This window comes from Anser anser (genome assembly GCF_964211835.1).
Source record: "Anser anser genome assembly, chromosome: 4".
Taxonomy (NCBI): Eukaryota; Metazoa; Chordata; class Aves; order Anseriformes; family Anatidae; genus Anser; species Anser anser.
This window is the reverse complement of record NC_139724.1, coordinates 44,170,427-44,192,073: the sequence shown is the minus strand read 5'-3', so window position 1 is coordinate 44,192,073 and position 21,647 is coordinate 44,170,427. Positions and strand designations below refer to the sequence as shown.

The 21,647-nt window shown below is 40.2% G+C and overlaps 1 protein-coding gene across 8 annotated transcripts in view; it reads left to right on the top strand.

Annotated features, from left to right (window-relative positions):
- Window positions 1-21,647, top strand: part of LOC310898533 (uncharacterized protein) — a 264,997-nt gene that overhangs the window by 126,344 nt on the left and 117,006 nt on the right. For 3 of the 8 annotated variants that reach the window (XR_014583396.1, XM_083833770.1, XM_083833766.1), the window contains exon 1: window positions 17,476-21,274. The exons of 3 other annotated variants lie outside the window; for them this stretch is intronic. Coding sequence is in view for 1 of the 5 variants with exons in the window: in XM_083833772.1 (XP_083689898.1) it covers window positions 7,154-7,310 (157 nt within the window). In the remaining 4 variants the exon portion in view is untranslated. Of the gene's footprint in view, window positions 1-3,069; window positions 7,311-17,475; window positions 21,275-21,296; window positions 21,636-21,647 lie in introns of those variants that run through there. 2 more of the 8 variants (XM_083833772.1, XR_014583400.1) reach the window with 2 other exon arrangements.

Sequence of the window (21,647 nt, the reverse complement as noted above, 5' to 3'; positions counted from 1 at the left end):
TATAGGACAAACTTAGCTAGGGAATAACTATTGTGAGATATCTGTAAATAACCACAACCATGATATTGAAATAACATTCCTCTTTCCTTTTTGTCCTTCAATCCATCCAAGAGAAAACTATCATTAGAAAATCTCATCCTCAACGGCTTGCTTATTTGTATTGTGAAAATATTAAAGTGTCCTGTCAGAACTGGAGATGGCTACAGCAAGGCGTTGCCTCTGACCCTAAAAGTGAGCAATTGCCGTGGATGAAGATGAACCTTACAAGACCAGCTGAAACTGTGTGGGATATTGATAAATGCAATATGACAGCTCTGAATTACTTGGAGAGTATTTGTTCCTTAGAGCTGGTAATCATTACTTGTCTACATTGAGTACTTCTCGTCAGACCAATGGACTTTTGTAACTCGGGCTGTGGGCTAGCTGCTTGAGGACTGCCTAATGCAATTAGCTCTTTGGATACTACAGCCTAGATAAGGAGGTGGTAAACCTCTTGTCAGACTTACTGGAATTTTCTATACTCTTATGCACGTTGGAGCATGAGTTATTTATACCTTCAGAGAGTCTGGGGCAAAAAGTGCAAGTGGTCATTTTATGGATCAGGAATGCCTACCAAACATCAGGTGAAGAAATACAAGCTGCCTCTACACTTTATGGCAGCCCAATGGCAGCATCAAAATTGAGAATTTGGGAAAGAGGAAAAAAAAAGAAAAAAGAAAAAAAAAGGCAGCTGTGACAAGTGTTGGCTACTTCCACAGGCCATGCTTCAGTGATGCTGTCAAGTGTGAAAATGAGCCAAGATGGTCACCTAAAGGCTTTCCTCAAAATACTGATGGAACTGGTGAGAAAACGAAGTGGTAAAACTCAATGACTGACAAATGGGCTGCTGTGTTAGTGTCCTCCTGATCAGAGTAGACACATAGTGAGCACATAACACTATAGCGTATATTCTTGGTGACAACAATTCTGTTATATTTTTAAAAGAAAAGCTGTTAAGAAGTGAGAACTGAAATAGCATATATTTGTAATTCACTTTTGTTGTCTGATTTGAGAGGTTTGTTTTGGGCTGGAAGTGACTTTGGCATTTTGAACTAATTCTGGAAGATCTCAAGGAACACTTCATGTCCCAAGATACGACAGTCAGGACCCGATAGACAGGTGAGCTTTAGCTATGTCATAGGTATACCTGTGCCCAACCATGTCCCCTCCTGGTCCTCACTGGACTTGTCAGCCTGACTCCTGCTGCTTCTAGACATTCAGTGTGGGCAAGGAGTGACGTTAACCACTGGGTTAGTTTTAGTGGGGTTCCTGGGCCCATAGGAAAGTGCATGAGTGAGACAGGTGAGACTGGTCAGGGTAAATAAAACCTATTGGCACCCTCAGGATCCTGACAGCCCCAGTTCTTTACAGAGGATGAGGGAACTACAGATCTTTGACTTCATCAGGAGAGTGTGTGTTGATTAGATGGCTTTTTGAGATAATTCACTGCTTTGTTGGGAGAATGCACGTTTCCTCTTTTGATAATGCCTTAAGAGAGAAAAGTCATGAAGCTGGCTTGTGCTGTCATGTCACAGTGGACTTGAGAAGAGTCGGCCATGGTTACTTGCAGCTTGCTGAGACTATTGCCATGAGTGCAACCTTGTTGGACCTAATAGACAGTTAAGTGCCCATTAGTCCTGTTTCCTTTGATGGCCTGCTACAGAAGATCAGTTTGGGCTTGGCCTGTCCAAATACTGTTCTCTGGGAGAAGCCACAGCGCAGGGATGGACTTTCCTAGACCAGAGGAAAGGCTGACCCTTTTGCAGCAGGCACTGTGTGGTTGACCACCCAGATTTCGCAAGCTAGATGCTGATTGAGTGCAAAGCCCTGTCATATCCCCAGAGGGTGCCCTGGGTAGGACTGCCATGGCAGCCACAAAAGATTATCTATTCCAGGCCTCTCTTTCCTGAGCCTAAGGAAACACAATCCATTGCTTCAGACTAAAAGAGTTTATTTCGGCCTGATAACATTACAAGAAGATCCTGGAGTGAGTTCACGCATGAGTAGCAGAAACCTGTCACATTTGAGAAACTGTCAGTATGACAGGCCTGTACCCCCCAGCTCAGCACCTGGAGGCAGAAGGCATTGTGGGTAACAGAGGGAGGCCTAGAAATTTTAATCAAAGTTGTAATCTCTTGCAAAGATGTGCGTCGGCACTGCTGTTGAAGACTGTTATTCTAGACACCTTATTCTGATCTCTTATAAATGTGACCAGCCACCAGTAAGTGGCTTTCAAGAAAATATGCTGAGTGATTTTCTTTTTACAGAAGACCCATGTAATCTACATGGCTTTTCCTGAAGTCTTTGGAGATCACACTGCAAGAGCTTGATGGGGCCCAGATTTGTGGAGCTGAGGATGGTAGGACTTGTTCTGGATTTTCTCCATCCTGTACCCACAGGTTATCTGGTACTAATTAAGGACTTTCTCCCCTTCCATCATAGAGATCTGGGACACTGAGACTTAGACTTCTTAGTACCCTTGGAAATATTTTTAGTAATCTTTTTTTTTTTTTTTTTTTATAAGAGACTCCTTAGTCCACCTGTTATAGTAGCGAGTAGAGCTGAACACCTTAACCTTTACTTCCAGAAACAGTTCTATGGGAAAGCAAAGGAATCAATCTTATTTGTGCCGGGGCTGCTTGTCCTGGTGAAAGACAATCAGAAACTCTGAAATATCTGTCATTCCCATTGAGCAAGGAAAGCTGAGTGTGATATGTTATATTGCTGATCTGTCAACAAGCACTATTGCTTAAAATTTTTGCCTGAGGTATGCAAGTTGGTATACTTTTTTTTCTTTGCAGGAAGAGCGATTTGCAGCAGAGAGAGGTTAATCTCTTGTATTAGCCAAGTCATATTAGCACTGGCCTAAGTGTTAAATAGAGTTTGTTTGCTCACTGTCACTGTGTGTAGCTAAAAGCATTGGTATGCACTGCTTCTGCCTGCCTATTATGGGTTATCTTGGGTGGCCTGTCCAACCCACCGATAAGGTCCAGTGGTGACGCTGCTGTGACAATGAAATTGCCAGGGAAGGAGTCTCCAGCTCAACTGTGAGTCTTAAGCCTCTGGTAAAGTGCCCAGTCTAGGTTTTCCTAAGCTGACAAAGATAGTCACCATGGCCAGAAAGTACAGCAAAGCTGGTTAATGGTGCCAGCCACTTTGGTGCCCTGTGATTTTCTACACGCAGAGAGATCCAGTTCCGCTGGGACTGTTTTGTTGGTCCTGGAGAGACTGGTTTCCTTTGCCTAGTCAAACCAGGCGACTGTGCTAGTGGTTGTTAGTTTGGTTTTCTTGGGTCTCCATATTAAGATGCATTGCTCTCATAGCAAGTACAACTGTGTTGTGTTCTTTCAGATATCTCTCAGAGTGGAAGATGCCCAGTAAATGTTTACTGTATGGGAAATACATGAATAACAGTGAAGGGGAATATTTAGTGTGGATGAATGGGCCTTTGCAAAAGATAAAAACTATTTGACAGAATTTTAGTAGCTTTACCAATATGAGAATGCATTGAATCTGAAAAAGTTGTCTGCTGACTGTGAGGGATGGTTCTGGCTAGTGAAACCTGTGCATCAGTCTTCTCCTTTGGTCCATCCTGCCTGAAGACAGCACACAAATCTCATTCAGGAATTAGAAGCTGAACTGGACAGAGCACTAGAAGTGTCTCAGAATAGCCAAAATCTTGCAAGAGGATATGGGAAAGGTTACATAGATCTGGGCATCTTTTCTATCTTTAATTCTGAGTTTTGCACATATGAAGACTTCTGTGTTGTGTTAACACATGGAAATGAGGGCTATATTTGAAATCCTGGCTGTTATATATATATATTTTTAATCCCTTTTATCCATGTCTGCCATGTTTTACTGTATAGTTAATGCAATCTGAGATTTTTTCCCTTGGAACCTGTGTGATACAGCTAGCAGGTTTAAAAAGAAAAAGAAAAGCTTTATTAAAGCAGCTTGACCAGAAGTGTAAAAAAAGAGGCATGAATCGGACATTCAGTTGCTGCAGAGGTCTGTTGTCCCTGGAATACCTTTGCAGTGTGTGCTAAACGGTCACTCAAAGTCAGCATGAAAAAATGATTTCTGAAGCTGTTGGACAAATAAGGAGACTCATTCTGAGCAGGGACTAAATTGGTTTGGAACATATGCTTGTGCTGTGGAGCCAAAGTACATAATCAGGTTTAGCAAAACAAAGCCTGATACCGAACTTGCCAGGAAAAATTGTTTTGTCATTTTGAAATCTGCTCAGTTTTTAAGCAGACCTTCCCAGAACAGAAAACAATATGTGTTTCATGCCCCACTTCATCTGCCATCGCTGTATTTTTCCTCTGAAGATTTGTAAGGAAGGGGAAGAATATATAATCCCTTTGTTAAGATACTTAAATTAAAAGCTTGCTCATGTTGAACTGCCCTTTCAGTTGGGATTAAGATTTGTTACCCAAGTCTATATACCATGTAAAACAACGACTAATCCAGACATTAATCACAGGAAATATTCTGGACCTTTTAAAAATAAGCCACGACATTCTGTAAAGAATACATAATTGAGAATATCCTGGACAGGTTGAAAATTAGCCCAGTTGATTGGTTACATAATGATCAGCTGGGTAAGCCAAGGGGAAAGAAAAGAGCACATTCGATGAACAATGCAGCAGCCTTGTGCTATTGTCTGCCTCTTCCTGTCCTCGAGTTCAGCTCGGTACAAACATTGTCATTCCAAACCAAACGATATTAACAGGAGGTGTCTGCACCCCACATCAACCCTCTCTTCCTCGCTCTCCCTTTTTTCCGACCACGGTTTGTATTTTTTCCCCTGCCCCCTCTGCCGTTTCCAGCCAGTGTTTCTCAGCACTGATCTGTTGCCCAGAGCAACTTCTGCAGCAGTTGGGGTTGTGACTGATTCCTTTCTTCAGGCAATATCTGTCAATGTCCCCCCTCCCTGCCAAAGGCCAGTTACTCATGTCAAGGTCAAACTGTGGACAGTCATTCTGTGTCTGCCCAAGTTAATCCAAACCAAACATACCATGTATAAGTAGCTTATCTCCCAAAATAAATAGATGATAATTAGCATAAGCCACCACACCCACTCCTTTTCCATTCCTCTCTGAAAAATCCCTCCACCTGAGTAAATCAGGATGCTTTGTCTGACCCATTCTTATTATGTTGAAAAGAAAGAAAGGTCTGGCTCCAAGTGGGATCACATTTGCTACCTGGCTTTCCCAGACCAAGCCAGTCTCAGTGACACACAGAGAGACAGATGCATGCAAATGTGCTTTTAAAGGAGGTGAGGTTATGACAGGAAATCCTTAAAAAACTGTCATTTGCAGCTGATCTAACCCCAGCTCTGGGTCTGATATCATCGATTGTGCTGCTGTTGCACTGCTAGTCCAGGCAAGCATCACTCCTCAGGCACAAAGGTCCCATCACCCTTTTCTCAAAGGTGGCAAGCTAAAGCAGACTTAATTGTGTGAAGAGACAAAAGTACCTGGAGTTACAGTATGGCTATAAGAGTAAGGCATGTTGTAATTCCCTGCATTTTGTGTATGGGATGTTCACTGGGGACCTGCCCCATGCCACATTCTGCCTGGTGGGCTGTGCCCTTGTGATGTGAGGCTGCACAGTGGAAGCACTGTGTCCCTTCCTGCTGCTGTGGAAAGTGTAGGTAGTGATCCTGAGGGGAGGGAGAGGTAGGGGTTATTGCTGATGCTGTCGGGAGGGTAAGTGAGAACAAGTGATGTAGAGGGGGCAGAGCAGTGAACAGCCAAAGGTAAAGGAAGCGATGGGTCTGAACTGCTCTCCCTGCCCAAAATGTGAAGAGGTACAGAAGTAGGCAACTGACCATCAATCATTTCTGTGAAAACAGTTGCTGGTGTTTAAAAAAAGAAAAAAAAAAAAGGAAACTGATGCTGGTTGCTGAAACGCAACTGGCAATGGAGTAGGAAGGTGGGATTCTTCTATGCTGGCAGATGAGAAAAGATTTTCAAATTGCCCCAACTTCTCTTTTGTTTTTAAATACTGTACAAGAAGAGAGAAATATAGGAAACAATCCCAGTGTTTGTGTTCAGTGCGGTAGAGATAACATGTAAGTAACACTAATTATTTCATAAATGACTAATAGCATAAGCAAATTCTGTTCACAGCACTGGATTTCCTCTCTCATTTTGGCTTGTGTACCTCCTTTCACCCTCTTCAAACATGTGTTTTGTTCTGAAAGTGAGTGTCTCAGAGAGAAGAGAGGTGAGCACCCATGCCTCAGCTATAGTTATCACGTCTGTAACTTCTATTTAGATAGTGCCCTTTGTAATATGGGTTTGTGCCTCTGTCACTTAATGCCTACAAATCAAAACTTGAATATCTTGCCGAAAAAGGTAGATACTGTAGGCTAAACATGGTCTATAGGTTTCATGCAGAGTTATTGGATGCAGTATTTTGGAGTGAAGATAGAATGAAATGTAAGTGGTAAGAGCCAGGACACATGGGCTCTGCTGTGGGCCCCCAGTCCAGGGCTTTCCAGAGGGAGAAGTGAGGCACAGGGTGACCATGGGCCAATTGAGCCAAGCCCTGTTTGGACCAGGTCCCTGGTGTGCATAGAAAATGCACTGCTTTACTGCATAGAGGTGGTTTGGGTTTAATGGAGCTCTTGTGCTTAATGTCACCAAACTTCAGTTTTATGAAACTATTTGCAAGCAGAGAAAGGCACATGTTTTGCATGTGTTTCTAGCCAAGAACAAAAGTGGATCAGAATACAGCTTTAAAAGCACTATTCATCCGACCAGGGAGGCTGTGTCAACTATAGCAGGAGTGACTAGGAGCACAGCAGAGGTGATGTGAAATTCTGGGAGGGTTGCATTTGCTTTGCATAATTTCCATCAACATCTACACATCCTTGGCTTTGGAGGCTCAACCCAGGTGTGCTCAAATGCTCCCAAAACTTGGCAAAAGCTTCTGCAGAGCTGGTGTGAGCCCCTGGGGTGGGGAGAGGGAGGGAAGGAGGAAACGGTGAATTTTCACCTGGTTTCAGGTTTCACAACAAGACTTCTGCGTGAGTAACACTTTCCATCCTCAAAAGCCCAGTGACAGCCTCCCAACCAGGAATCCAAAATACTGGATTTGTATGCAAGACAGGAGCTGTCAGGCAGAAGAATGGGATTTTAAGGCAGAATTGAAGAATAGGATAATGTACTTATCAGAGTACAGGATGTGCTTACTGGAAGACTGTGGGAAACATCTTCTGGTTAATCACCCAGCTTTGGCCACCTTTCTGTCTCGAGGTAGGGGAGGGGAGGGCAGGCTTTGAAGGCAGTGGAGTTGCTGCTGTTTCCACCATTTTCCGAGGGAAGAGAGTCATCTGGCACGGAGCTTGCAGCCTGGCTGGGGGCTGCGTTTCTCGGCGTGCAGCTGGCTGCAGCTGTCCGCCCGCAGCCTGAGAACTGGCTGCTCCCCCAAGGTGGTTTAGGAGAGATTCGCAAGTGGTGCCGGGCTGCTCACGGGCTACCTGCCAAAGTTGGCTCTGATGGCAGAGGGTTAACCTTGTAAAGGAATTACATTGATCGTTGGGTGTAGCTAAAATGTGCCCTTGGTTGAAAAGTTGTACATTAATTAAGTTGATGGCCTGTTTAGCTTGTAACCTCAGCAGCAGAGTCTCAGCCTCTCTGTGGTCAAATAGATTTACCTAATGTAATGAAAGGCCATACCCTTTCCATTTCCTTCTTTCAAAGCCTTTTCACCACAAACTCTTCTGGTAAGGCCACTTATCAGTGACAGCACATTTTTCATTACTAGTGGAGTATGTGTTAAAATGAAATTTTGAAATACTTTTTCAAATGTCATGCAGAGCAGGCTGCGTATTGACAGGTCACTAATCAATCCACGGGTTAGCTGTCTTTGAATAACACTGATTTTTTTATATTAGTTTTCCCGAATAACATTTATTTGAGCCAACACTCCTTATTCCAGGCTGACTTGCAGAAAAAAAGGAGAGAACTGATTTTTTTTTGTCACAAATTGAAAGATTAAAAAAAAATAAAAAAAATATTACTTTTATAGATCTAAAGTAATTTGTTTTGTTCTGCAGCTCTTTGTGAACTAAAAAGAATAAGGCAATAAATAATATAAGGCAATATAATTTTTAGATATTTATATATATAAACCAACAACTGCAAAAAACAGTTTTCTGCTTTTTAAATATAACATGCTATACCATGAGACAGCCTGTGATAGTGAGCTCTATTTCATATATTCAATGAATGGTTGTAAACAAAGTATGATTTTAACTCATGTACATACATTCAAAATAATCCTGCACAGCTCACTGACTCTGTATGTTACAAGGCTGCATCAAGTCAATGAGATTCTTTTTGTTTTGCATTTGATTTCCTAATAGTGTTGTACTTGTGTCATTCCATTTACTGTCATTTTATGTCAGAATTATTGATTAAAGAATCTTTTATTGTTTGTTTTAGTTTTGTTATTTTTTTCCTGAGGTGGTATTTTTATTTTATTTTATATTATATTATATTTTATATTTTATTTTATTTTATTGTGACTGTAGCAATGATTCAAGGATCTGTTCTGAGGCTGAGATGGCTAAAGGTCATGTACTTAATGTTTTCTATAAGAAGCAGCAAGTGTCAAAAAGAAAGTGGAAAGCTGTAAAAACAAAAATTTAAAGATGGTAGGATAAGCAATCTGTGGGAAGTGTTAAAAGATGAAAAGTTGTGGAAAGCATTTGTCAAAAAAGAAGACTGTAAGATGGTCATTTGATGCTAAGAGTTATCCTCTCTAGAATGTTGTTTTATATTCCATTTATTTTATTCAGTTAAGCATTCCTGTGATACTCTAATTAGAATCTAGCATCAATTCAATAAAAATAATGAAGACCTTATTGAGTTCATATAATCTGTAACACTTCTGTAATTTCAGGACTAAAATCTTGAGATATTTTTATTTTAGCCGTGGTTATAAACATTCACTTGGTTAGAGCTGATTTAGTAGAGTAGTATGAGTGCTTATTTATTGAGGATATAGTTGTTTCAAAAAGTATTTAACAAAAGAGTTGCCATTCTTGTTCAGACCTCAGGTCTTTGTAGCCTAATATGCTATTTCCAACAGTTGTCAATAGTGACTTCTAGTGAAGACTGCCAGACCAGGACACAGATTTAGTGATACATCCTGAAATGGATTTTGTGCATTTATGTTTAATGATCCTGAATGAATTTTAGTGTATTTTGTGAGATTGTCACACCACCTTCATCTTTTTTCTCTTTGACAAATATACCAAGGCTTGATAGAGCTCCTGTGAGAGAAGAGTTTTTCTCAGCTCTCCAGTTCCTTGGGTTTTAAGTTCTCTGAAATCCAGAAGAGTCTTTTCTGATTTTTAGTATTCCAGATTTTTGGAGTTAGGTTATTTTTTGTTTGTTTGTTTTGAAAGAAGATCAAGGAATTAAACTGACACCAGAACTGGTGTCCTGTGGAAGGACTTTAAAGCAGGTGATGAAGCAGGCAGCTACAGGATAAGCCAGCTGGAGTTTCTCACTGCCTATACAACTAGCAGACCCTGTGCCACGTGGGAATTGTATAGATCACGCATATGGGAGGAAAGGGCAAAGCAAGCCATGATGAAACAAATCTCACTTACATGTCGGTGTCATCTGGCCACTCGCACTTCATGAAGAGTTGAATTGGGCCTGGAACCTTTGCATCACTGTGATTGGTGAAACTTTTGGCTTTCAGTAAAAGAAGGAAGCCACAGATGGAGAAGAAACAGTGATCTAGCCTCTCAGATTTTTTGTCACCAAGATATCCCCATGAGGGTGAAACCAAGACACATTTATTTATTTATTTTGTCTTTCCTGAAGGAAGAGCAAGACTTTTCAGAGTAGTTAAATAGTTAGTCCTGTGGTTAGTGCACTATACTGAGGGAGAACCTGGCTTCAGAATTAATCCTTTCCTAGCAGAGAACACAGAGGTGAACTGCTATCTTTGCCATCTCAGGAGGATGCACTCTAAATGCTGTACTGAGTGTTTCCTAGGTTGTCTCTCCACACTGCACAAGTAACTATGTGGTGGTCATCTCTTTTATTCCATCCCAATTAAAGTTCTTTGCTGAAATGCACATCATTTCCAGGAAGTCTGGCAAATTTCTGGTAGAATAAGCCACGTCACTGAGAACCATTCATTACCTCTTTCTGGAGCACTTAAACCTGGAGCGGTCTAACCACGCTGCTGCACTGGGTTTAGCTGCCTCATAGCCATTTCAGTTCTCAGATTTGTTTCACATTGTTAATGGGCTGCTGTTTCTAATGCTTAACATGTACAATTACTGCTCTGTTAAAAAATAAAGCCTGCCATGGAAGCTGAAACCAGAGACTGGAGCCTGTAAGAGTGAAAACAGCTGAGAGCAGCAGGGAAGGGCAGCAAGTGGCCGGGTGGCTCTGGTGCTCTGTGGTGCCGAGATGCAGGGTGCTCCTCGCTTCTTGTCGTTTGCTGGGAGCTAAACAGAAGCAAAGCAATATCTAGTTTTGTATGTTGCTACAAGTATTTGAAAAGTCTTCACAAGCAGAGACAAAGAAGAAGGATGGAAAATCATCCGGGATCTATTTCTGATCGCTTTCTGACCCTCTCTGTGCCATCACATATTGAAAAGCTCTGGAGCAGAGCATGCTGTTGTTGTGGTTTGTCTTTGTTTTAGAGAAGGGCTCACAGTGGGAGGAGGATGACTTTGAACAAGATGTCAGGCAACTGGTTTACGTGGGCTACCTGAACTTACACGTCAGCACAGGTAGGGTTGTAGCAAAAAGATGATGCTGCAAGGTTCAGTGAAATGTCTTTGGGCTCTCTGAGGTCTTAAATGATGTGTTATTAAGCAGGATGTGTTAAGCACCCAGGTAGAAAGGGCAGCAGTAGAAATACAAGCAAGGGAACATATTTTCTTACGGAGTGGGCAAAAGGAAACACTGGTTCATGTGACTATGCCATAACACCGGCTGTTCAGCTAGTGGTGTGCAAAACCCCAATCACTTTTAAAAACTTTTGTTCTTTTTAAACAAATACATTCAGAAAATGTTCTGAGAGTACAGCAGAGGGTGCCATCTATTTTGCTCGTAGTATTCGCCACTACCTGTGAAATCAGTACGCTTCTGTGTTTTGTTTAATCACGTGTGATGGCTCCCACCACACGTGACCTGGTTGGTGGGGAAGAAGGCTGTTAAGTGTCTATTGTGTCTGTATGAGGGAAGCTCACATATGCTGCCGATAGGAGATTGCTCTCAGCAGTCTGTAGATACAGGCTGTGTCTATTAGAAGTTAGTAATCCTAGTAGGAGTGGATCTGGAAAGTGGAAAAGTTCACACAAAGGACCTGGTGCCTGTGCTGTATTGTATTTAATTTGGAGCTAGGGACTCAACACCCTTTAGTGATAAGAGTGCATTAGGTACGTTTCTGGAGTATGTTTTACAGTATACATTATACTCTATACTTTTGATATGAATGACAAAGTTAATGTAAATGCAGTCAGAGAGCCTAGACTGAAATGTTGTAGATCCCTCCTCTCTCGCTGAATTTCATGTTTAAAGTAGAGTAATAATAAATGTTATTGCAAAAGCCCAGATAGAAAATGTACTGGATTGCAAATACTGTTCCTGCAGCCATTGGAAAGAAGGATTATATCCTATTAACGATAATATTTAGTTCAACACAGATTTGATGATTTTTAAACTCAGCTCTACAGAGGCCTGAATACAGCTAATACAGTGTCTTTCTGCTGGCCTCTAAAGCAGTATGAAAGCATTGAGCAGCATGTACTAAAATGCTGAAAATGCCTGTGTGCTATGCAAGTTTCCAAATCAACATTCCTCTTGAGAATCCAGCCCCAGCGTAACTGTGGGAGCAGCAGCCAGGGATGGATGATTTTTGTCTTACATATTAATGTGAATAAAATGCATTCGTACTTAAGGAGTCAGGGCTATCACAGAAGAGAGGATATGCTGGAATCTATATATGTAGCAAAGGGTTACATTCCTGCTCTTTGTGAAAATCCCACTGTAATTATTTAGCAATGGCCAGTACCTGAATAATGAAAGAAAAACAGAATTGTTGACAGCATAAGATAGTGTCTTATATAAGTTTTATCATCCCAAGGCTGAGTGGTAGCAGATGTTCCTGGTCATGCAAGCTAGTTTCCTGCTGGATGAGAAATCAGTGATGTGGAGTTTGGGTATGTTCTTAGTTTACTTAAGACTGTGTTCACCAGTTGTGTGACTGGTGAGCATACAAGATGTTCCCCCTCATCATTGTTTTCTTTCCTATGCTGCTAGAAGAGCAATGCCAGTGCAATGACTCTATCCCAAGAATTAATTCTAGTTAGAGATACTACAGCAGAGAACAAATCCCCTTGTTACTTGTAACAGCTCTCTCAAGAAAAAACAGCAGCTTAAAACTAAAAATATTAGCATTTCTTGAAAGATTGGACAGTACTTGCCAGTTAAATGAAAGGAGATGTAAAGCAACATACAATGGCATCCCTTGACTCCCCCTGATAATGATATTGAAATTGAGGATCTAAATTACAACACAGAAGATGCAAGATACAGCATGCAACACATGGTGGTTCAGTGCCAAAATAATTAATGAATTATTATTCTTCTGCTTTTAATGATACAGTCATTCTTTCTTTTTAATCAGTTCATCTCTTCCAAGTAATGACACAGTCCACTTATTGTTCTAGTGTAGGCAATAAGTGATTATCAAAAGCAATTTTTGTACTTGCTCTCTGTCTTTCCAGACGTAAGAGATTTAACCTTAACTCACATTGACAAGAAGATCAGAGAAAAAGCATGCCGTCTGTTTAATGGCTTGAGTCTTAAATATGCATCTTTGGTGATTTTAGTAAATCAGGATATTTCTTTAACACATTAGAAAATGAATTTGGGAATCTAACCATGAGACATTTTGCACAAAAAGTTTACATCTGAGTTCACACTTCAGTTTACATCTGAGACTTCCTTTGTTTCATCTGCTGTGAGTCTTCTGTTTGTTGTTGTTGTTTTTAATATGTGATTGAGGAAAGAAAGTTTATAGTAGTATGTTTTCAATGGGAAGTTTCTAGGGTGGAATGTCAGCTCCAGTTCAATAACATCAACTGGAAAGGTCCAATTGTCTTCATCAGAACCAGAATTTCACTTCAGTTGTCATGCAAACTAGGATTATGTGCTTCTTCCAAAGTCCAGTTGCTTTCAGTATTGGAAACACTCTTTCTCTTTGCTATGAGAGCAGCATGGGTTATCTTGAGCATGGTAAGTGCATCCTTGAAAGTTGTAAGCTGTTGGTTGATTCAGTGTTGTGACATTTAACCTTTCTGTGCCGCCTTGTGGAATTTGTTGTGGGCTGCATACTTGTGTGCTTGGTGCAACGTGTGGGTTGGTTATCCTTCAGACAGGATCACTGTGTAGAACAGAGTTGGCTAACATGATGTGCCTTTCTGAGGGACATGATAATTGTCTTTTTCCCCTTGGGGGAAAAGTAGGGTGAACCATGAGGCTCAGAAAGTCAGTAGCAGTTTTGAAAATGTCAAATAATACCCGAATGGAGGGCTGAGGTACCTGGAGCTTCTGGTGTGTCAAGGTAGCTTACAGGTAGCTTGCAGTTTGGACTCCTCAATGATGGCACAAGTTCACACAAACACTATGTACTCAGTTAAGAACTTTTTCAATTGTAATGCAGAAAAGTCCAGGATAAATGACTCTTGCCATTAAAAACAAACAAACAACAACAAAACACTGTTATGTGAAACGTGGGGGCAGATTCATCTTTTAGGAAAGCTGGTGATGCAGAACATCTGTGTTTCTCAGCATCAGACAGGAGACTGGTTGGTAGTGCGATGGTTTCTCGTGTTGGAATATAGTGTCACACTGCAGATGGTACAAAGCAACTATTTATCTTTGATCTTAGTTTTTAATTTCCTTATTAGTTACAACTTTTGCTTGTTTATCTTCATTTTCTTTGGTAGTCTTAGTCTGTCTCTTCACTTTCTAAAGTGCTAAGCTGTAACCAGAAGCTCTTATAAGAGCGATAGAGTATGCCAGCTCGACTCATACTCTTCCTTGGAACAGCAACTCTGGAGGTAATGAAAAATAGGCACATAATTAGGGACAGATAAACAGCCCCACCTAAACAGGGACTGCCTCTTTCTGCAGAGGACTTGTTTTCTGTAACTAGGTCCTAAGATTTGGAGCCCAATAGTGTCGACATTTATATAGTGTAAGTGCATATTTGTACTATTTATGTTATAAATGATGAATAATCAATTTTCTAGCTCTCCTCAAGTTGGGTAGTGCTTTTCCTTTTACATTGTTGTATGTTTTCATATTTCTCTGGATTTTTCTCTTACCTATTTCCCATGGAAGCCAAAGTGTTAAATGGCTGTTGTGAGAAGGAGATTGTACCACAAATAACATTTACAATTGGGACAGGATATCGACCTACACAATACTAACACGACAGTCAGATGACTCCCATCGGATGGTTTGCTGATATCCTGGACACCAGAAATGCTGGGTTATTGCTGTGTACTGAACACTTTTCATTTTTCTGGCATAATCATTAACTTTATCTATCCAGTACCTGTTTGACAAAGAATCTTAATCCAACAGCATCATTGTTTTGCTGGGACCATTCCCAAAGCCGGGAATAATGTTTCTCTTCTTTCAATCTCTCTCTCTCTCTCTCTCTCAAAAAAAAAAAAAAAAAAAGGTAGCCTTTATCTCACAGAAATTTAGCCTAGGCTTCCTTTATAGACACTTATAGACTGATTCATTCACTTGACCTATGTTAGGTTTTACCTTAGGATGACATGAGCTTTGTTTCTCACAACTGATTATACAAGGAACCCAAAATGTTAGCTGATAAATCTCTTTAGACTTGCTGAGTGGGTGTAGTCATGTCAGTAGAGAAGCAGACATTCCTTTATGTAAGAAAGTTGTACAGAAAAGTCTTCCTGGTATTTCAGGAACCTATCATAGAAAGACATGAACGGAAACATCAAAATGTCTGCTACTTGTTGTCAAATGTCGTCAAAAGGGAAAGAAAAACGTCTAACAAAACTGGCATTGTGTTTCAGCAAGAAAACAGGGCTGTGCATGTTCTTTGTAATTAAGCAGGATTGCATAAAAGTCACTTGGCTCCACCGCTGGTTTTTCCTCCTCCTTGAAACAGCCCACCTCATCCTGAATTTTGCCTAACTGCCTGGATGAAAAGAATAACAATGTGTGTGAGGGTTTGGTTAATCTTTAGGGGTCAGTTTAGTCGTTCTTTTCTGGTATTTCATGTTTTAGAGGATCTTATTTAATGCTTCCTCATCCGTGTTGTTTTATGCTGAATTTGGGATTTTTTTATTTTTTTTTTTTACAATTTGAAACCACTTAAACAGACTCACTGGTATACATTGGAACAAAAATTGTGCAGGTTTTATCAGTCATCAAGCACCTTGAAAATAAAGGAGGATTGGAGAAAACAATGGAGAATATTTTTCTATAGACATTCTTCAGACATCAGGTAGATAGTTCAAAAAGGTCCATCTCAAAAATCCTAAAATGCTAGGCAAAAAAATCCATTCTCTCCATTTTTGTAATTTACTTGAAATAGATATCTGGAATGTTTTTCTTCTCTTATGTAAACTGGGGTAAATTAAGTGTATCTGGTAACATGATTCCTGTAGAAAAAATGGTGTTTGTAAGACTTGGAACTTTCTTTAATATCTTTGGGAAGATATCTCGATGCAAACTTGGTCATTGTGAAAACTCATTTTATTTTTACTTTCTTATGTGTTTTTTCTTTTCCTTTTAAACAAATAAATATGTATTTTGCTAGTCCAAGATATAGCCAGTTAAGCAAGTACAAACTATTTAGGCAAAGCCTTTGGGTTTTGCTTTAGAAAGGCAAGTTCCACGTGGCCCTTTTTCTGGAGCAGTCAGATGTAGTAATGGACTAGTAATTACAGTTGTAGCTTTGTAAGTATTGAAAAACACATGTTAAAGAAGCAATCGTAATGCAAAGCGCGATGTCTGTTAGATCAATTTTAAACTTTTCAGGGTAGATTTGGGAAGTTGATGTCTTATAACTCCCTTTTTTATTGTACTAAGTTTTGCACCAGGAATTAAAGTGCCCAGTAGAACTAGCAGCTGCAAGTAAAGTGTTTATCCTGGGTATTTTTATTTTTGCAGATGCTACATGATTGTCATGTTCTGAATTTTGAAAGATCCGAGAGGCAAACAGGAGTATCCCAACTGAGCAATGGTGATCCATAGATAGCAACTTTGAATTTAAAGTGTGTAATAGAAAGAAAATGACAATCAGAATAGGGCTAGGAATTGGGTTTCTTGGACCCAAGGTATGCAGTTGTAGAAAGGCAAGCAGTCTTATGCTACAGAGTAGCATCATTCATTCATTGTGTGTGCTTCTGGTGATTCTGGTGAGATGGTCATGGTGAGAGAATGGTTGCTAACAGAGCTATCTATTTTCTGCAGTATCATCTAAGACACACGATGCTACCTTCTCTTTGCTCTCTGAATTTATGGCCCTCCATCTCCCTCCATAACTGCTCTCTCCCCAACAGCAGTGAATAAGACTGGCAGTAAGATGCATTAATTTCAGGAGAGGGGTGTGGATGGTAGCTGGCCTGTGGTACGGGGGAAATGTCTGCTTTGATTTGAGTGAAGTCAAACCTGGGCCTCTCACATCCTTGGCCATAGGTAAACATTGTCACTCACTTTTCTTAATTGAAAAACTCAGGTCCACACTAGGAGAAAAAAAAAAAGTGAAAAAAAAACACAACCCAAAACCAAATTTTGTGCTAAGTTTGTCTTTTGCATAAGCATTCAGAAGATTTTGGTTTTGTTCCTAAGAGGACTAGCATCAGATGATAAAATCTCCAAAGCTGGTGCCAAATTGTAACCCCCCAGTCATCTGTAATGAGGCTCATAACCATTGGTCCCCCAGCTCGGGGAAAGACCTGTGTGTTGAATTAACAGCAGCTTTCTCATATTATGTGCTTCCTACTCTAGGGTAGTGTATCCAATTATCATCTGTTACCAAAAGCCAGGAAAACAGCAGGGTAGCGTGGTGAAAAGGCTGTATCCACAAACCATATTGATCCCAGAACAAATTTGTCTAGAGTCCTCAAATACACATACACACATGTGCGTGCGCACACACAAATTCCTGTGGCTTTGCCACTGCTGCTATTTACGTGGTTTGCTCTGAGCCCCCACAAAGCTTTCTGCCTTCACCCAGTAGTTTTTCTGAAAACTGGCAGTGCAGGTGTTCCAGGAAACGCCTGCAATACGTGAGTGGGGATTAGAAACTTGCTTCCTGATAGCTCCCCTGACAGCTGATGGATGGTTCTTTTATTACCCAAAGTTTTAAAAACAAAAGGATCTTGTAGTGGGGTGGCTTGGAGTCTAAGAAAGCTAAACAAAGCTGAAATTAAGTGTATACATTGCACCTCAGTTATTCTGAAGGTTGAAGGTTCTGCTTCAACCATTCAGAAGGAAACTGTCCCCCTTTACTGAAGCACTCTCTTTTATCATTCTCTGGGATCTTTATGTTTTAAAGAAAAAAAAAGTCAATACATTTATTAGTATGTTTACTGCTGGTGAACTTTAGTAACCCTGAGCAGTGATGAAGTTCTCTGAGTACAGTACAGAGCTTTACTAAGGGGGCACATCATGAAAGGTGCTTGTTTTCAGGTGAGCAATAGTTTGAAGTGGCCCCACTTTGAAATGATTTGATTCTGGATATCAATGTCACTGTCCTAAGACTTGTTAAAATAGGTGGGATGTTTTCTGCCAGTCGGTGGGAATAAAGGGAAATTGAATGAAGAAGAAAAACCATGACATTTGTGGGTCATGGAAATGGTTAAATGTGTTGAATAAAGAGCAAACAAAAATGTGACTCTCCGAAGAAATTGTCCTTCTGTTGTACTTTTCTTGGTTTTTCTCTACTGGTCTCTGTAGGCAGATTTTGATGAGGTATTAGATTTCAGTGGGATGCTTGCAATGATGCCTGTGATGCAAACTGGTTAGTGAGTCCATCCCACAGTGAGGAGAAGCAAATCACCCTGGGTAAATATGGTGGCTAGCACACACACCTTGAGCCTCTCCGGGTTTGTAACCAGTCTTTAGACAAAACTGTAAGGTACTGAAATGCTTGTATATGAGCTCTTTTGGCTCCCTTTGTGTTTCTGTTTCTGGCTGAGGCAGAAAGCAGAAATGCCAAAAGTATTGCTGTGTTCTTCCTAAGTGCCTTTTAAGCACTTTTGGTAAGCTGTGCATCTGCTCAGGGCAAGCATCCAAACAGCGCCTGAACATCACATCTTTTGACACTCGCCTGCTCTGGCTGTGGACAAATGACCTGGCCTTCAGAAGCCCTTGCGGTATGGGATGTCTCAGTTATTTTTCATCAGTTCATCAGTTGTCCTTTCTACTAGAACAAAAAGGAAACAGGAAATCTAGATGTATTACTCTGGTAGTGCTGTCACCATGCGGTATGTGCAAAGCCAAGGCTTTGCTTCTAAACTGCCTTAGATTTGGGGTAGTTTCAGTGCTTGTGATGGTGCGAGTGTGTAGTTCACTTACTTACAGGCTATCACCTGCAGGACAGTTCTGCTTAAGAAGTTTATGTTGGTGTATTGGTGACATTCATTGTGCAAGGGAGAGTCCATAAAGTCTTCTGGCTTTCTCAGCTTCAGTGGTGAAAATGCAGCACTTCACCTCTGTACTTCCTGATATGAAATCATTTTAAGCTCTTGTGAGTACCTGAATACTTAAGTAGAAGGCAGGTAGAAGATACAATTCTTTCCTCCTTTTTGCAATATATATTCTTTGTAGAGAAAGAGAAGTGTGTCCATCCCTGAATATAAAAAACATCTTAAATACAATCCTGAATTGCAAGCACAAATCATCAAGAGTAGGATCTAAGCTTTTAGGAGTTTCTAGATTTTATATTTGCAAAATAACACCCTAGCCATAGACAATTCATAAAATCAAAACCACTCCTGTTTTCTCTTTCCATCTCCAGTAGAAAATATCCCATTGTAAATAAGGATCTGGATTCAAAATAAGGTATTTTGCATACAGCTACTCATGCAGAGCTATCTTACTAAATCTAAAATTGAAAGGTTGTTGTGAGATGCAGAGGTGAAATGTAAGTGTAATGCAATAAAAATGTGAAACAAAACTGAACCCTTTAGACCTTACCTGTCATACTTTCAATAGATAAGTGAGTATTTGTAGCATTTGCTTTTTGTTGTGAATACCCAAAAAGGGAAGGACAGAATTTATTTTGTTCAGTTATCTAAAACAACAATTAGGGATAAGAGCTGTAGGCTCTTGTTGTGAATGCAGTTAGTCTGACAGCTGGTCCTCTGTGGTAACAGCCTGCTGCTTCGTGCATCTAAACCTGTTGCTTCTCTAGCTGGGATCTGGAGGCCTTGTGATGGCAGGGTTGAAAGCCCAAGGTCTGAACTCTATGTGCAGAGTTCATTGTCTGTACATGTAAACATAATTTTTACTTTAGCAGGCAGCAGAGCAGGGTATGCATGCTTCAGGCCAGCTACACTCTCCAGTTCTCTAACAGAGCATTTGGCTATGGATCAGCCTTTTTTTCCCCACTAAAACTCTTTTGCTGGTTTAAATGGATTTTAATTTTTGTTTTGACCAGCGTTTTTATTATTTTTCAGTAAAAGCGTGGAGTTATGTCTTTTTTTTTTTTTTTTCCTATGTGCAGTCAAATAGGGTTAACTGTGAACTAGGGGACCAGTGGTGAGCAGCCTTTCAGAGTGCTGGTTACAGTGACGGTGTTTTGGGATCTGTCATAACAGATCTGTGATGGGAGATGAGCCTTCATGGAGAGCTTTTATTTTTCTTTTTTTTGTCTGCGGACTCATCAAACCAGAAGTATCTTATTAACTCCAAAATGCCTGTATGAAAGTGTTGGGAGTCTCTGGGGCTATGAGGTCTAGCTTCAGGAACTAAAGGATTTTGTAAGGAGAACGCTGCTTATTTGCCTGTTGTTGCATTGCAGTTCATATCCTGTTCGGCTGCATGCCAAACCCACAAACTCCCTCTATCCCTGGTAACTGAGAAGATTACTTGCTTATAATGCTGTGAAATAAGTGCTGTACCATTGTGAGCATATGTAAGGAAAGCCTTTAGATTTGATACTCTTTATGTAAAGTCTCTGAACCTTCTTGCAACTCAGTAAAGACTCTTATTCCTGATATAGGATCTATTTTTAAAACCTTGAAAAAATAGAAGTTTACCATTTTTACTACATTTAATAGATTAATTTATGTAGAAACCTCAAATTCTTTTTGTGGCATGTTAGTTTCATCCTCAATAACTTCTAAAGGGCTATTGTATGGAGGTTAATGCTGAGCTGTCTCTAATTAAAGAGTAAATGCCCAAGGAAATGACAAAAACCGGTACTTTTTGCACCCTTTATCACTACCAGTACGGAAAGCATGCCTCAATACACAGAGCACTGGTAGTGGTAGGACTGAACAGTCTAGCAGATCTTTCCTACCTTTAACTTCTAGCATTATTTAGCAGTTCTCTGAACTTGAGCCTTGCTGTCACTTGAGTTAAAATGAAACATCACCAAATGTACAGGTTCAAAATGAAGTATAGTTCATTTATTTTATTTATCTACTTTCCTTGAGATTTCCTACTTAAATCCAAAAAAGGAAGACTGAAAGACTGGATAGAGATGGTGTTCTAAAGCTGTCCTTTTTTTATTTTTCTTTTTTTTTTTTTTTTCCTCCTGTTGGTCATGTTTTTCCTTTTCGTTTTTCCTTTTTTTTTTTTTTATCAAGTCTGAAAATTAAAATATATCAAAAGACTACTTTTTTTTTTTTTTTCTTCCTGATTTACACAAGAGGAGGACCATGAATGAATTACTCTGCCCATTGAGTAGTGGGTTGTTGAAAAGACCCCTGTGGCTTTGTGTGAGCAGTACAATGAAGTGTCCCAGTGCTTCTGATCAGGCTGAGATGTGTAGGGGTAGCTTCTGGCAGAGCTACTGAAGTACAGTAGCTGAACAGCTGTTTCTGGCTGTTTCTGGCAAGTTTCTGGCATTCTTTGCCCCTATTTTTGCAGTAATAACACCTGGAACAATAAAGAATATTTTTTCTTCTTACCAGCCTCTTTTGATGTGAAACCATCTTGGATATAGCAGTGTTAAGGTAGATGTATTTTGAATCTTTTCAGGTACTGTGTGGTTTGCTTTTCTGAGAGAACGTGAGGCACAGCATAAACGAGGGTGCTGGTCTTGAGGAACAAAGATAATTTTTTGCCTCATCCTACTCTGGCACGACTGAAGTCCTTTACAATACAAGGATGTAATTCTAGGGTATTAGATGGCTGATAATATCAGACCAAATACAGCTGAGTTTAATGAGGTCTGATCCTAATTGCTCTGTCATTAAGAATAATTTAATAATTTCTTTCACCTGCTGCAAGACTATATGAATAACTGTTGGGCTAACCTTTTTCTTTTGAAATTATGATCTTATGACTAAAAATGGCGACGTTACAGAAAAAAAGGTAAAGCATTGG